This window comes from Haliotis cracherodii, unplaced genomic scaffold, assembly GCF_022045235.1.
Source record: "Haliotis cracherodii isolate W230 unplaced genomic scaffold, xgHalCrac1.p SCAF_17, whole genome shotgun sequence".
In the NCBI taxonomy this organism is placed as follows: domain Eukaryota; kingdom Metazoa; phylum Mollusca; class Gastropoda; order Lepetellida; family Haliotidae; genus Haliotis; species Haliotis cracherodii.
The window spans coordinates 18,347,468-18,363,891 of record NW_027266272.1 but is presented as its reverse complement, the minus strand read 5'-3'; the positions used below and the strand labels follow the sequence as shown (position 1 = coordinate 18,363,891).

Sequence of the window (16,424 nt, the reverse complement as noted above, 5' to 3'; positions counted from 1 at the left end):
TAACCTCTCTATATGCCTACCACCCTGAAGAACAATCATCAACTCGAGCCATGAAGAAACAAGATTGAAGAAAACAACAGGAATCTCTCCGAATCTCTCAAGATTTCGTTCATACACAGGATCAAGGAAGTATAAACGCCTATCCCGCAGTGATCCTGACCACAGCCATCATGATGCAGATCATACAGAAACCGCCTCACGGGCACCTACAAGATGGACACTGTGTACAAGATATCTCATTGGGACTTACTAATTTGTGTTTACTTACATGGACTCAATCCAGGATATATGATGTGTGACTGTTGATAAGTGCAACCAGGTATATTTAATCAAAGCCAGTATATTAATGCCAAAATGTGTCTTTCCAAAATTAATTTTTATATGTGCAATATACTCCAATTCCATGTTTAGTCACGCTAGATCTTTGAAGTTATTGTGTAGGGAATCTTTGAAATGTCTCCAGGCCACGCCAGACATATAGATACAGCTAGGGCCCAGACAAACCTAAGCTGTAGGGTTATCGAGTCACACCTGAAAGTTAGACTCGTAATTTCAAAAATCTAAACGACCAAATTTGTCATTGTTACAAGTAATTAATATGCACAGTTTGGTACAAAATTGAATGTATTGTCTAGGACTTTGAATTCAGATTAGAGATATTCTTGGGTGAGCCACCCCTACACATATGTTTATTGTATGTCAGAATTAAGTAATTAACAGCACAGCAGTATTCAGCATTTCAGAGTTTTGATGTCGGAATTAAGGATTTTTTTTTCTTGGGCATCGCACCCACAATATCTGGGCAAGCTCCGTCAAAGACACGGGAAGAGCACCCATTGTACTTAAAAGGGCAATAGTACCCACAAGTAACGTTTGAGTCGCGCGGTAAAGTTAGACTCCTGGTTTCAAATTTCTTTATGTGAAATATTTGCTGAGATGTTTAATTTGTACTTTTTATGACATTACTCATTATCATTATTCAGTACTGAGTCGCACCGCCAAACCAGAGTCCTGAATTCAAAGAACCTCAATAATATATTTATTGAATCTGTCCAAAGCGGTAATTAACTCGTAGTGAATTTGCACATTACAAAGATCACTTTCAAACTGGCACTTAATCACATTGGCTAGATGATCACTTTCATACCGTCATTGCATAGGTATATTTGTTGCACAAGAATTTCAACGATATCATGAATTCATCTAACTGATTTTGTTCACATTTTGCACTATTGTTTCCGTTGGTGAAAAAGTTCACACATATCAATTTGGACTTGTCAAAGCTTGGGGTCCAAGCTTCACGGAACGGAGGGAAGTTGTCATAGCGACTGATTTATGACTACCATTGTCTGCAGTACATTTGACTTCAAGGGCAATTTACCCTGTAGCCATGTATCCATAACTTAATTGTCATTACGTTTTAGGCGCTAATCCCCGTTGTTAATCCTCACCAACATTTCATTGTATTTTGACTGTCAGTCAGCCTGGACTACCATATCACTTCCCTTTAACTACTGCTTTTTCACTGCAAACACGAAAACGTCGTTTTTTTCCGTATATGGTCATTGGACGGAAAAACGACTAAAAATTCATTAAAATTGATTAATTGGTCAGCGTCTAGAAAGTGTCCAGGAAAGGGTCGAGTTTTTCAAGCGTAAAATGGACGGAAAAACGATGCTTTTTGCTCCGCCTTGTACAACTGTTAACGGCCAATCAGATGGCGCTGGTCCCCCGACGCACGTGATGTCCAAGGCTTCCTTCCGGAAGCTTTAGGTTTCGTATTTCTGGCATGCCTTGCTCTAGTATCTGTCGCGCGCAGTGCAGCGAGATTTGCTGATAAGCTAGTTTTAGGATATGTTACATGTTAATGGAATTCAGACACGTGCCAAGAAGTCAAACCAAACAATGTTACTAAGTTTATTGTGGTAACGGCTATGTACAGTTACCCCTATCGGATAATGGGTTGTGTTTCATTTGGTTATAACAATAACTAATTTTTTAATGTGAAGTTTACAAGATATACGACTTGGACGCGAGGTCGGTCACATGACGTTCTTCACGTGACTGTATTCTTGAAAAGGCGTAAACACTGACTACTTCCACATTCCTGGGGAAAACCCTTGGAATTCCCTGGTACGAATTCATACAGAAGCGTGGTTGCAAGCCCATTTAAGGATACCCTCGCTACAACCCATCCAAGAGAGAAAAAACACGAAACAAAATCCAAACTGTCGCAGTGACAATTTACAGAAATCTATGAATTTACCTTAGTATCTATTTGACACATCTTCACAATCACCTTTCAATGATCGGCCAATTGATCAGTGATGCCAAAGGCTTTAAATAGCCACAGGTTAATTAACAACTTCGAAAATATCTCCCGTCACGTTTATCGTGTCGGCCATTTTGACGTATTGCACTTGATGTAAATGTATTACGACGCTCTGTCATTGTAATTGACTTACTGAGGTAATTCTGTAAAAGATCTTCTCATCTTATGAGGATATTGTTTGGAATATATTTCTTGTAAACATACTAAAACATATGTTCCTCGCTTTGGGGGGAACTATTTTATTCCGGGGTGGCCCATTAAATCTAGTAGTAAGTCAAGGCACCATGCGTGATCTGTTATTTTATGTGTTTCAATTACGATTTGGGGCGTTAATAAAATACACTGACGCAAGTATATTCTATTCAAATCAATTGGATAATTAAATATGCTTTCTTTTACATATTACATAACATCACTGCACAAAATATGAACAGTTGGAGTAACACACTACGGTAATCGCATTAAACATCATTTTCAACTGTACAGTATTTCAGTATTTCAGTTATATCATGGTGTATCAGACTGCTGTGGGATAAAAATCCGAAGTGGTTCAGGTCATCCAATGGGTGTTCGGGAAAAGGTGAGCGTATCCTGCCACACAAGTGGCACCCGTCACAAACACGTGCACATGCAAGGACAAGTCAATTGTTCACCTGAACAAAGCACGGAAACACACAATGATGCCCGTCCTCAGTTTTACCGAGCATGTAAATTATTTTGTCCGTCAAAAACATGGACGAGTATAAACAATATGTTCATTCACGTAATACATGTCATACATTTGACAAAATGTATTGACTCGGAGCATTATTGTTAATCACAGAGTATGCAGTTGAACTCATCACCCATCCCATTATTGATAACCCCTTCTTGAAGATCTATGAAATCAGAAGCTGCAACACTCTATCTTTTAACTGGCATGTCAGACTTCTATTTCATTACTCAGTTTTATTTGCACGGATTACTATGGAAGGGACATTGTGTCGTTGTCGCATTGTCGCATTGACGCCTTTACAACAACAATCAAAACCTGTCAAAATTAACAAAAGCGCGACAATTGGCCATTTGTCGCATTGTCGCGTGTTCGCATTGTCGCTCTTTGATAATCCTTTTCTTTATTTTACAAAAGGGCGACGATGCCGTAACGCGACATTTTCAAGGTCAAAATATGTCTCGTCGCATTGTCGCCCCATCACAAATGTGTATAGAAGGCGTAAAGTTAAGTTATTGTTACAGTTAGGAAGTTCAACCTGATAAATGTACGTCTTGAAATGAAAACACAAGTCCGTCCGCGAGTCCATAACGTTTTATTATGAGCTCTTCTCTAAAAGTGCTTAGTGTTCAACTCCCAGTTCCAAACACGTAGTACCTCCTCAATAATCCACATACCTCCAGTGCAGTGGTCTTCCGGAAGTTCTTACTCTTGACCGTATTAGACAACTGACGAGTGCACGCCTGACCTGTGACCTCGTTGCAACCCTCATGAGGTGTTTGCAGAAGGGAGAGGTGTAGGAAATGTGTGCTCCAGCCCAGCGCAGAGCTCGCGACACACTGTATACTGATGTATACAGTATATTGCAGTTGATATACTGTATACTGCATGTGATACTTATTTGCGGAAATGTTACAACTTTCAAGATTCAATATTCAATTTGCATATATTTCATATACAACAGACCGCCGTCATATATCACTGGAATACTGCTGAGAGCGGCGTTAAAACAAATTGTTTTCATAATGGAGCGCTGCAGTCATTTAAAATAGAACCGTATACATATGTACATGTAGTACCAACTCACTCTATTTGTTTCGAATATTCAGCAGAAAATATATTATTAACCAGGTCTTTGGGAAAAGATATCAGATTTTCATAAGCAGCCACATAGGGATGATAAAGGACCCCTCGCTGATTAGGTTCTTGTTTACTTAAGAGCAGAGTTGGCCATGTTAGATGATATAACCAAAATCCGGGAGCTCCGGCGGGGGGCAAGCTGGTCTTGTTAGTGTATGGTATGAGCTGTGACGTTGACCCAAGAGAATAATGTAAAACATGAGACCAACTCAAGTCTATAATGATTGGGAAAGTCTAGATTTCCACAGCTCTAGCCTGAAATTAAGGATTGTTCTATGCTCCATTTTAATTGTATTATTTTCATTTTGTAGACATGGATGGACCAACCGGGAAAGAAATTGATGGAATATTAATATCACATGTTACCACTGATCCAGTTAAATTCATCACACAATAATAAATTAGTATTTGACATTACGGCATTTGATTATTAGGGCATGATCATGTACATGTTCACTGTAGTAATGTACACACCAGTCAACTTGATTATAATTTTTATCAAAGTGTAGCGCGGCATCAACGATTACTTTATGATATCCTCACTTGTCATCGATGTATTGACATCGAACAATGGACGGCAATTCGAAATTCTTATGGATAGCTTCAATAGGGACAGCGCCGGTGTCAGTACAATTTTCATAGTTAAAATAAGTATCTACAAAATATAATCTGAAGCAGACAAGAACAATATTTTTTTATTAATGCTTACTTTCATGGATAGAATTAAGGCAATCTAGGCTTGCCAAATCGTTCTAGACTTGAGCTGGATTCCTTTTAAATCTATTCTGTATGGTCTGGGAGACGAACAGGCGTCAGTATCGCATGGAGAACTGGGACAGCCTTAATCAGTGTAATCAGATATGTTGTGGAGTTTCGGTTTTGGGCTGTTTGCTGAATATATAGAATTGCGAGTTATGTATACTCTGTATTCTTTCGTCATGGAAGTCCATATTTCAAGGCATGTATTTGATATTCATAATAACTCCACAAAAGCTACACAATGGCAACAAAACGGTACCAGCATCACAGATACCAATAACACATGAGATACATATAATTACTTTAAAGTTAAAACATGTATCTAAATAGAAAATTAGAAGGATACACTTCCGACATTTTTCGTATTTTGTTTTCGTTTGGAGAGAGAAGTTGTGATTGGTATCTGATGGGTGCAAACAGGTGTTCCCTTCCGCCCAGGCCTTGCGGCAATGCTATAGCCCAAAATGAAACAAGCCTTGTTCAACAGGTTCAGACTCAAATTTCTATCCCACTTGGGCTCCTTTTAAATTTAAATATAATTTCTCGTGTCGATATGTGTCAGAAGAAATGAAATATTACAGCACTGGTGAATAGGTTATATGCGCGTAAGCGTCGATCCTATAATATCCTTTTATGCAAAATACATATATACTGATGAATTAAGGTAGTAATACTACGCAAATATGTGTCCAGATGCATACATCAGTATCATCTCGTGATCTTAATTCGTGCTTTGAGCCCTTTTTCTACCGGAGATTCTGGGGTGTTACATCACACCAGAAAGCCAGGTCCATATTCAAGTCATAATTTCATGGTCCGTCTTGTATGTTGGAAACCAATATCGCAATATGGTTAAATATTGCTGAACGTGGTATTAACCCGATTACTCACATAATTATTCCATTGTCTACAGTCATCTACGAACACTGTACTATCTTTAAGGAGGTATATCTGTATCATCCAAATGTCCATACATATATGTCCACATTTATATGTATAAAGCAAGTCGTCCTCCACTCTTCCCTAAAAGATAAATGTTAAGCATTTCCTCTGTATGAATTTATATTATGTAATATCGTTTTAATGTAATGCTGATGCAGTAAACGTACCACAGACCTGATGCTAGAATAACATCTAATTTCTGAAATGAACATATTTTACAGAAAAAAACAGTTGTTTAAACAATACTTATAAAATATAAGAACAAGGAGCCAAGAGCCAAATATTGGGCTGTGTTGGACATATTTGTTTCGGGGTCTTATTACAGACAAACCTGATGCCTTTAAGTATAAAGATAAGTAAGTATAGATGTTGTACATATTCAAATATGTTCGTGATTAACCCAGCCTTGAAAAATATTGAAAGATGAGTGGTAACTATTTATGCCATTATTTCAAATTAGAATGAGAGCACATCAGGAAAGCAAGGTACTTTAATATACGTATCCTGTTAACCCTTGTTATTCTTTTTTAAGTAAGAGCAGCATGTATATCGAGAGTATAGGTTTGGTGCGTGACTTATCACACAGTACTTTCAGAAAGTGTGCATATTCTGTTTATCGGCAATAAATAACATAAGACGATTCATACGGGTAAATACGATTTACTTCAGAACTAGTAGAGATTATTTAAGGTTAGGGGGAAATGTATGTAATTAATTAAACTTTGGCCCGGTTTGAAGGATTTGGGTCCTGGCTTGGGCTTTGTGTTGGACGTGTAGACGGCATTTCCAGGTTTGACGTATCAATGACAAAAATGATGTTAGATGCAATTCTCTGCCTTTTCGGGTGAACAATTGGCTTGCCTTTGGATGTGTTTGTGGCGGGTGCCAATAGTGGATCGGAATGAGCTCGCGTTTTTGCGAGCATCCAATGTCATCATTTATTATGGTGAATCATGAAACATGCTCCTGATGTTGTCGCAATGGTGCAGTTGGCGCTACTTTTGGCAAGGGTTTCTCATGATAATGGAAATGCTTATGTCGCTTGTGTTGACCGATAAGATATAAAGTTAGTGTATATGGTCATGTAATTAAGAAACAAACGACGAGTGGGAGTTGTTTATTGTACGATAAACAACGACCGAGACTCGTTTATTTCTATATGAGATATCAACATTACGTACAGCCTCTTTTAGGGTGTTAAATTAGGAAAAAATACACGCTTTACAATATTTACCCGTACTTAAATAATGATGATTCCTTGAATAGAATCCGACAGCGGCCATGCTAGATAAATCCATTTTAGGATTTGAGTTTGGTCCCGCATATTCTCACAATTTTCTCGTCAATCATCTGTACCTTTTCTCCCAATACCGATTGTCATATCACTCTCACTTTCGGATTCTCCAGCAACATTTATTGGGAACAACTCACTAGACACATACCTCTCAAAAATAAGGTCAAATTTACTAATTTTACTTTTCAAGTTGCGAGTGCATGTTCGAATCTCAATAAATGACGTCATGATAGAACAACTTTTATCGTGAAATAAATATCGCTTCCTTCTTTGTTCTTTGTGATTTATCGCGTAGCTATCTTATATCATCAAATGCCAATTTCTAATTGCTTTATCATGACGTATCCGTGTCATGTAGCAATAACATACACAAATATCGTTGACTTCGACGTTGAATAGTGTCATGAAATATGATTATCCTCTTGTGTGCAATATTTCTGGTTGATAAATCTAACATATTCTTACTTTAAGAATAGCGACTATACATTATTATATATCCCTTATCAGGTCTCTGTAACATTTGCAAAATGATACAAATATAAAAATACAACTGAACCTAAATGTAATGTTTTAATATCCTTACGTTGCTGAGTGCAGCATTTAACAACAAACAAACAAAACATAATATCTTTAAGAATTATGTTAACAATTCCGATGCTAAAAACAATCTCACAATCTCCATACCTCTTTCTCTCTATGAAAACATAATAACTTTTTTTTTAATAATCTAAAGGAATAATAATGGCAATACTATCATAATTATCATCATTATTTATGTTACTTATCCTCAAGCGAAGTAGTCCTCCACATTATACATTCAGTGTAGAAGCCCATGAACATATGAACTATGTAACATACATTCATGGAAATTAGATGAACAGTTGAAGTTAGCAAATGATATTATTCGGTCGAACGTCTATCAGCCATCTATTCTATTCGTGAAGAACATTTCACGTGGGACCAACAGAGGGAATTATGACTATCGACTTGCTAATTATTTTTTATATTCATGCCCGCTCAAACGATCTATTGGCTTGATTTATTGTTATGGTATCCACAAAATAAGTAGGATCCGATTTTTTCCGTTTTTGTTGAAATAAAACTGAATAATATTTGCTGTTTACATATCAAAGTTTGCCAAATTGTTACAAAATGTTTGCCCACAGCAAGGCTACGTATCCCCAACATATTGTGCTAGGAACAGTATCACTGGACTGAGGGAGGGCGGTATTCCTCCTTGTGGGTCACCTGCTTGGCAATATGGGACGGGAAAACTGCAGGGGGTGAGGGCAGTTAAGTTGATGGTACAGACAGATAAGAGAGATCATTTTACAAATGTGAAACCTCAGTCCACAAAGGAAGAGGCGAAAGCTGAAACTTGGTGAGGTTTACAGAACAAAGGCAGTTATTTCTAGTTTCTTACTGACTCTCGAAGATACATTTAATAAAACAATTAATGCGCGCGTGTGTGTGTGTGTGTGTGTGTGTGTGTGTGTGTGTGTGTGTGTGTGTGTGTGTGTGTGTGTGTGTTTGTGTGTTTGTGTGTGTGTGTGAGAGAGAGGTAGAAGAAGAATTGTACACCATAAAAATGGCTACGTATGTAGTTGGGGTAGATATGTTGAATGCCCGGCCAGTATGACCTTTGAGTCACTACAGTTTCAGTCATTAAAATGCGTAAAACAGTATTTGAGTGAAAGAAAACACTATAAGTGAGTGAAACAAAAGACCTCAGTACAGGCACACCCAGTCCCCCAACCCCAAGTCTGCATGTACGAATACTCATACCCGCCACATCCTCAACCACTTAACTTACTCACACAATCATCTGACAACATGTTCGCCAACCCTCGTATCACAACGCATGCACGCGCGCACACACACACACACACACACATCACATTCTTCTTTACCCACCATTATGTCTACGTCAGCCATCATGGATCCATGCGCATGCTTTCATACATAATCCATCCTCCCACCATTCCCCAACATCCATCGAACTATAACTATATCCGCCCTCATGTATCGGTATTCGTGCTTTCAAACATACATACACCCCCCTACCATTCCCCTACATCCATCGCAGTATAACTATGACTATAACCGCCTTCGTGCATCCGCACTTATGTTCACACTGCATTGCATATGCATCGAATTACACGTTTAAAATATCGTAAATATTTTACAACATGTACATATTATATATCAGCAAACAGAGATTATTATAACGCAATAGATTTCATCCGTCAAAACATCACAGAAAGAGGGGCAGCCTGGAATTTTACAATGGCATCTGAATGCACTAAGACGTTCAACTGGTCAGGAGGTGAGAGTTGCGGAAGATTACGGTAAACTTCAGTTACAGATCTCCATTACGAATATCTAAAGTACTTCATGCCTGCAGAATTAGCAATGTCCTTAGCTTTAAATTGTATGTCTAAATGCTTATGTAGACAAAGACCCAAATGTATATAGGCATGACCATATTATATTCTACGCAAATATCACCACATTTAAAAACAAAGCTAGATTGAGTCTTTGAAGGGCATTAAGAACTGATACACACAAGGAAAAATATTTATGGATGTCAACGGAGGAACACTGCGTTTCGGAATATATACTTTCTCCTTCATCAGGTGCATATTATTAAATGCTATGAGGCAGAGAACATATATTTATACCTGTAAGAACAACAAAAGTAAAAAGATATCAAAGATGGGAACGCAACAAGGGAAGCCAACAGATAACTGGCATGGCGCTGATTACCCCGCCTCCCGTTTGCCCATTGTCCATTTCCCATTACCAATCATTCATAAGTTAAGTTTTGGCTTTAATTTGTCCATTGATAATCAACCATCAACGTCTATTATCTCCACCCTAAAAATATGTAGTTTACTGAGAAAGTGGTATCCAAATATAATGTGTGTTACTGTTGACCACTTTCTTAAAGGCATTGTTGGTTCAAAGCTTTCGGTCATAGAAGCCGTGCCATTTTTCTCTTGTCAGAGGAGTACACAAAGTATACGTCATCTGGACTAACATTTTTGGTTCGGTGGCTGGGTTAGATCGCCAACATTGTGTTCTGGCGATTGGGTGCCTCACTCACAGTGTGGGTTCAAATTCCGGACGGGACTCAACCAAAGAAAGTACGAGAATCTGTACTTTACTCAGAAAGTGTTATCCCAATTATAACATTTGTTGTCAAGAAAACACAATAAATGTATATTCGGCTTTGGATGGGTAATGATATCACAGACATATACGGATATTGATGATGACTTGGAGGAGCTTCGTAACGCACGTCTTCTCAATTCAGGGATTGGTAAATCCAAATATGTGTGTGCGCGTGCGTGCGTGCGTGCGTAAATGTGGGCCTGTTGGATGTTACATAAAACATTCATCTTGAGCGGGATGGTAGTTCGAGTTGGATTAGCATGTTAACTATATGATCTTCTTTAGGCAGAGAATGCCGCGCATGAATGTATTGATGAAATTCCTAGGTACATGGGACATTTTCGTCCCCAGGAATACCCACAGTGGAGACTTCAATGGGGATAGGGTGTACACAATGTGCTACCTGGTAGATTGTGTGTCATCAGACCGGACAACGTTGGTCTTTGACTGATTGTGGCGTAAAACACACTAATGTCTTATTCATTTACTAATATCGGAAATTGAATGTTCATCTTAGTTGTTATTGTTGAACATGTAATATATTTTGAAAGAAATAAAACAGTGACATAATAACTACAACTTTATGTGAGCGCGAGTAGCTTTTTTGGAATGAGATGAATAAGTCTTATAAAGTTGTAAGCTTCACAACCGTGTAACTATGAATTGACTTTATTGGGTAATCAAAAAAGAGATAAGACCTAAAATAGCCAAATTTCATACGATTTCACTTGTCCACCATCGTGGATGCAAGGCGAAAACATTTCAGCGCGTTTGAAGCCACTGAGAATGCCCCCTGCAGAGTTGGACGGACATTCTGCGGTGGCGCGGCTGAGTTGACCAGAGGCTATCAGCAGTATTTCCTGTCCAGGTTATTTAGGTCAGTTGTTTGTGTGTGTGTGTGTGTGTGTGTGTGTGTGTGTGTGTGTGTGTGTGTGTGTGTGTGTGTGTGTGTGTGTGTGTGCGTGTGCGTGTGTGCGTGCGTGCGTGCGGGGGGGGGGGCGTGGGGGGGTGAGATTGGGGGGATAGATGATAGATTCAGCAACAAGTAAGGTCATCTTGAGTGGGAGGGTATTCGCAGATTGATTAGCATATGAACTATGATTCTCTTTAGGCAGAAAATGAGGATCCACGATGTTCGACCTGGTGGAAGTGTGTTATCAAACCTCACAGCATTGGTTTTTTGACTGACTGTAGCGTCAAAACAAACTCATTCATTTACTTGAACTGAATGTTCATCTTAATTGTTATGGATAGTCACGGAGCCATGATCCAGAGTACAGGGTGTCATTAGATAGAAATAAACTAAGTAATAATAGGATTACCAGAAAAACGGGGTTTTACACACAAGCCAATAAACTTCGCTCATTAACACCAGAGTAAGTCAGTGCAAGATTGAAAACTGCCCCATAATTATGTATGACATGCTTGTCGGGTATTGCTACATATATATGTGAAAACAAAGTTATTAAAATGAAGAGCAAAACTGATGAAAGTTAACAATAAACGTGTATACGTGTTATATCGTCACTGCAAAAATAATGATTGTTTGTCTTTAGTATTAACATTCAAATACGTTATATCTGTATTAGCGATATTGTCTTTGTTCCACCGGTGAGTCACGCGTTAGCCGTACTATCTCGTAGTATAATTGTATCTCTGAAGACATCACGATACAGTTTTACGATGCATCACGTCTGCACTAGCGCTTGATAACAGCCTTGTGTTTGGGTGTTTCAGTGGTTTAAATCGCTGCTCTTGATATTGTTGATTAAACTTTGATACTATGAACAATATAATGTTATGTGAGAGGATGACTTAAGAACGGTAACATACTAATAGTATATAGGATGACATAAACAGAACAATGAGAAGTTCGTCCAGATTAGTGTATAGGCAACATTTAATAATTAAAATAATTACATTCAACAACTCCCCTTTTAAGTCCATTTTCCCGACTTATAAGTAAATGCAAGAACAATCGGCCGGAATACAATGTATAAGTCTTGTCCACTTCCATATGACTATATAGCATACAATAAGCTATCGGGTCCCGTTTAGATCGGTTTGGGTGGCAGCCTAGATAGCCATAGAATAGTTTCATCTTGGAATCTCCCATATCACTGGGGATACTCTTCAATTTAAATGGAGTTACTCGTTACGATTCCGAACCTTCACGTGACTGTGTTTATGAACCATTGTAAAAATAGTGGTGACATTAATTCTAGGAAACAATACGCGAAATCGCGCATGCACAGAACGGAAAATTTGGTCAAGGCATTAAGTAATCCGCATGCGCAGAACGACTGATTTCAGTACTTCCGCTAAGCGCTTCGAGTGCAGCGTCAAACGCGGGCCTGTAATCTAACACGCGGGAACTGACCAATGAAAACTGAGAAGTAGAAATACCGGTAGACGCTGTTGCTTGATTGACAATGTCAATCAAGAAAGGGAGGAGCTTAACGCTATCGTTCTCTCCCAGTAAATTCCGATGTCAAATAACGACGTTATTTGGACGGAAAAACGATGGTTTGAAAACGTCCAAATAACGTCGTTTTTCCGTCCAATGACCATATACGGAAAAAAACGACGTTTTCGTGTTTGCAGTGTTTATAGTATGGCATTTATTGCCCTAATTGATCATCCCATGAACTGTGTTTGTTAATCACGCCCATATGTCCAAAGCAACGTCGTTGTCTCTTTGTATGTCCATTGTTGTTCATTACTATATATGTGCTACCATTACACAGTTACTACGGTGTTAGGCTTGGTATTCCGAGTGCTGGCATAGGGACGACCTCGAGCAGGATATGCTGCTCGTAGGAAACGCTGCTCGTAGGAAACGCCCTGAGCTGGAAAGTCTGCTCATTGCTGTGTTTGTGTTGTCAGAGCAGGTATTCCGCTCATTATGCAATAATTTATTGTTGTTTTTTGTTTACATGTTGTGCATAAAGCGTTCCGGGACAGTGATGTCGATTTTGTCCTTTAATCCCCCAAGAGCTAATTCCCCGTCAACATGCACGTTGACACAAATAACAAATATTAACATAAAATTGGATATGTTGATTCTCCTTTGTGTACTTTCTGTACAAATCAACCTGAAACTATAATACATATGATTGTGAACATGACTCAGAGCTCCAGATAAGCTGCGTATCTGCGTGAAATACGCATCAGAAATGCAGAAATACGCAGTAAAATATAATCCAAGCGTATCAAATACGCAACGAACATTACAGATACGCTACAAAAATAAAATTTGTGCGTATCATCAAAATATTGTGAAGTAACCCTGCGTATTCGATTAGCAAATCAGCAACTTATTTTGAAATTATAAACGGGCATTCCGTCAACCTTGCCAAACTCCACGATGACAGTCACATCATGATCATTTGCCATCACACTTTCTTGTGGAAGTATCGTGGTATTTTTCAGTCCTATAAAGCTCTCGAACCCACACGACACCAGTTTGCAGGGACTAGATGAATAGTGTTTTTAAATACTTAACTTAAATACCCACTTGTGTAAAAACTAGTGGGTAACAGAAATTTGAATACGCAGATAGAATTACTGATACCCAATGATTTTAAAATGCATGGGTAAAATACCCACAACACCAAAAGCTTATCTGGAGCTCTGACATGTAAGAAAGATTCGGGAGAAACTACATTTGGATAAAAACTGTCACTGAGTGGAAGGAACTAGACTAACATATAGTCTCTGAAATGAACATATCATACAGAAAATAAAAATCTAATGAAAAGGGAGCCCAGTGATTCTCTTCATCCTGATACTGCAGTAATCTAGACTTGCCAAACATTATAGACTTGCATGGGCTGTAGTTGATATAAATGTATCAGGGTCTGTAAGACAGACTAGGAAGGAACCAGTGTTTTGAACAGAGAAAATGTTTTGTTTGGATTTCAAGGCAAACATAACAACCCACTGCATTTTGTACTTTTAATCACAAAACAAGTTATATACAAACAATGTAGGAAAAGATTAATGCCACATTTTGAACATATACAACATGAGATAATTAGTTATTACAATGCTACAAAGTTAATATCATTTATAAATTGTAACACTGTAAACGTGTTTAGTTTCTGGTCTTCCTTCCACCCTTTTTTAAAAACCAATCTGAAATACACACTGTTACAGTACGTTGATTTTATAGGCAAGAATTTATATGTATGAAAAGCTGTACATTTCTTGAATACCATATACCACAATTTTATTGAAATGAGTGAGTGAGTATGGTTTTAAGCCGCTTTTAGCAATATTCCAGCAATTATTACGGCGGGGGACACCAGTAATGGGCTTCACACATTGTACCCATGTCGGGAATCGAACCCGGGTCTTCGGCGTGACTATCGAACGCTTTAACCACTAGGCTACCCGACCGCCTCTCATTGAAATGACATGTATTACGTATGCTGCACCACCTGAGTTGAATAAAGAAGGGGAAAAAATAATCGCATATTCGCCCTTGGTATGAGTCTAGTTACGTCAACATCATACTTGTACTCGTAGGTTTAACCAACGCGCTGAACGTCTTATGAGGGTGGCTGAAAAGCTTTGAGGCTAACGACGAAGGATGAATAGTAACAGTGTGCATGTATAAAGTTTGCAAGTCCAGCTGGATGAGCGTTGGATTTGTTTGTTTGTTGTTTAAGGCCGCACTCAGCAATACTCTATCTAAATGACGGCGGTCTGTAAATAATCGAGTCTGGACCTGACAATCCAGTGAATGATATCCACGCAATTAGGATCGATTACATGCATCAACAAAGTCAACGAACTTGACCACCCGATCCCGTTAGTATGCTTGTCGTAAGAGGCGACTCACGGGATCGGGTGGTCAGGCTCGCTGGCTTGGTTGATGCATGTCATCGTATCCCAACCGCTTGGACCAATTCTCATTATGTCAAGCACTGGATTGTCTGATCCAGACCCGACTATCTATTGCCCGCCATTTTGCTAAGTGCGGCATTAAACAACAAACAAACATATCAGTCACATAGGGAAACTGTATGTTAGTGTGTGCGTGCGTGCGTGCGTGCGTGCGTGCTTGCGTGCGTGCTTGCGTGCGTGCATAATGCACCAACGTGATTATCAGGCTCGGCGTTAGGAACCGCGTTACACTTGAATATTGTCTCACATTCCTCATTTTTAGGATCGGTGCGTACTTCAAGCGATAAAACACAACCGCCTTAGTTTTGAATGCAAAAGTAACGAATCTGTCCACAATGGTTTTATAAACTATGTTAATGTAAACATATTAAAGAATCAAAGAAGCATAGTCAAGACTTTATTTCATATTTCATTGTAAAAATTACTTATATGACAGTTAAACTATTTACCCAGTGTAGTTAAAGGAACACTGTCAATAAAATCAACTTACCATCCGTAGATCCAAAGTGGTAGCCGAAATGCACCTTATGTTGAGGTACAGGGCACAGGGCGCTCTCGGCAGCCACATAGACGTTGGTCGCGACAACCAGGACAACAATCGGAATCAGCATCTTTTTAGAGGAGAGCACTGCAACCGATGGAAGAGAATCGTGCCGGCAGGACTATATATACACAATTGACTGAGTGATGTAACATTCTATACGTGGGTTGGACTGGATCTGAAATTTAAAAAAACCCAGTTGTATTGAAGAATTGGTATACAGAGAGAGAGAGAGGGGGGGGGGGGGGGAGCAAATACACGCGCTTTGGTCGTATTTGCGTTTGCTTCCCTATATGAACTTTGAGTGAGTGAGTGAGTTGGGTTTAACGCCGCTTTTAACAGTATTCCAGTTATATCGCGGCGTGTCAGCTTAATGTGGGAGGAAAGCTCGACGTGATGCAGGTCTCAGACGTTTACCACTTCGGTGAAACCCACGGGCAAAGGAATGGTGCTGACTAACCTAGAAACATAATCGGGGCGAACTGGGATTCGAACCCACAATCATAGGTTTTGGGCGTGCCCAAGGGACGCAACTCAGCACAGCGAATTGCGGTGCCTTAGACGACTGGGCCACTCGTGCCCCCTATGAACTTTGAGAATACACCTTTGAAATATATAC

The 16,424-nt window shown here is 39.1% G+C and overlaps 1 protein-coding gene across 1 annotated transcript in view; it reads right to left on the bottom strand.

Annotated features, from left to right (window-relative positions):
* The window catches only part of LOC139464658 (carbonic anhydrase 2-like), a 40,885-nt gene extending 25,010 nt beyond the window's left edge, over window positions 1-15,875 (bottom strand). Inside the window, exon 1 of the mRNA XM_071246180.1 lies at window positions 15,755-15,875. Within this exon, the coding sequence (XP_071102281.1) occupies window positions 15,755-15,875 (121 nt within the window). The remainder of the gene's footprint in view (window positions 1-15,754) is intronic.
* Between the last annotated feature and the right edge of the window lie 549 nt (window positions 15,876-16,424).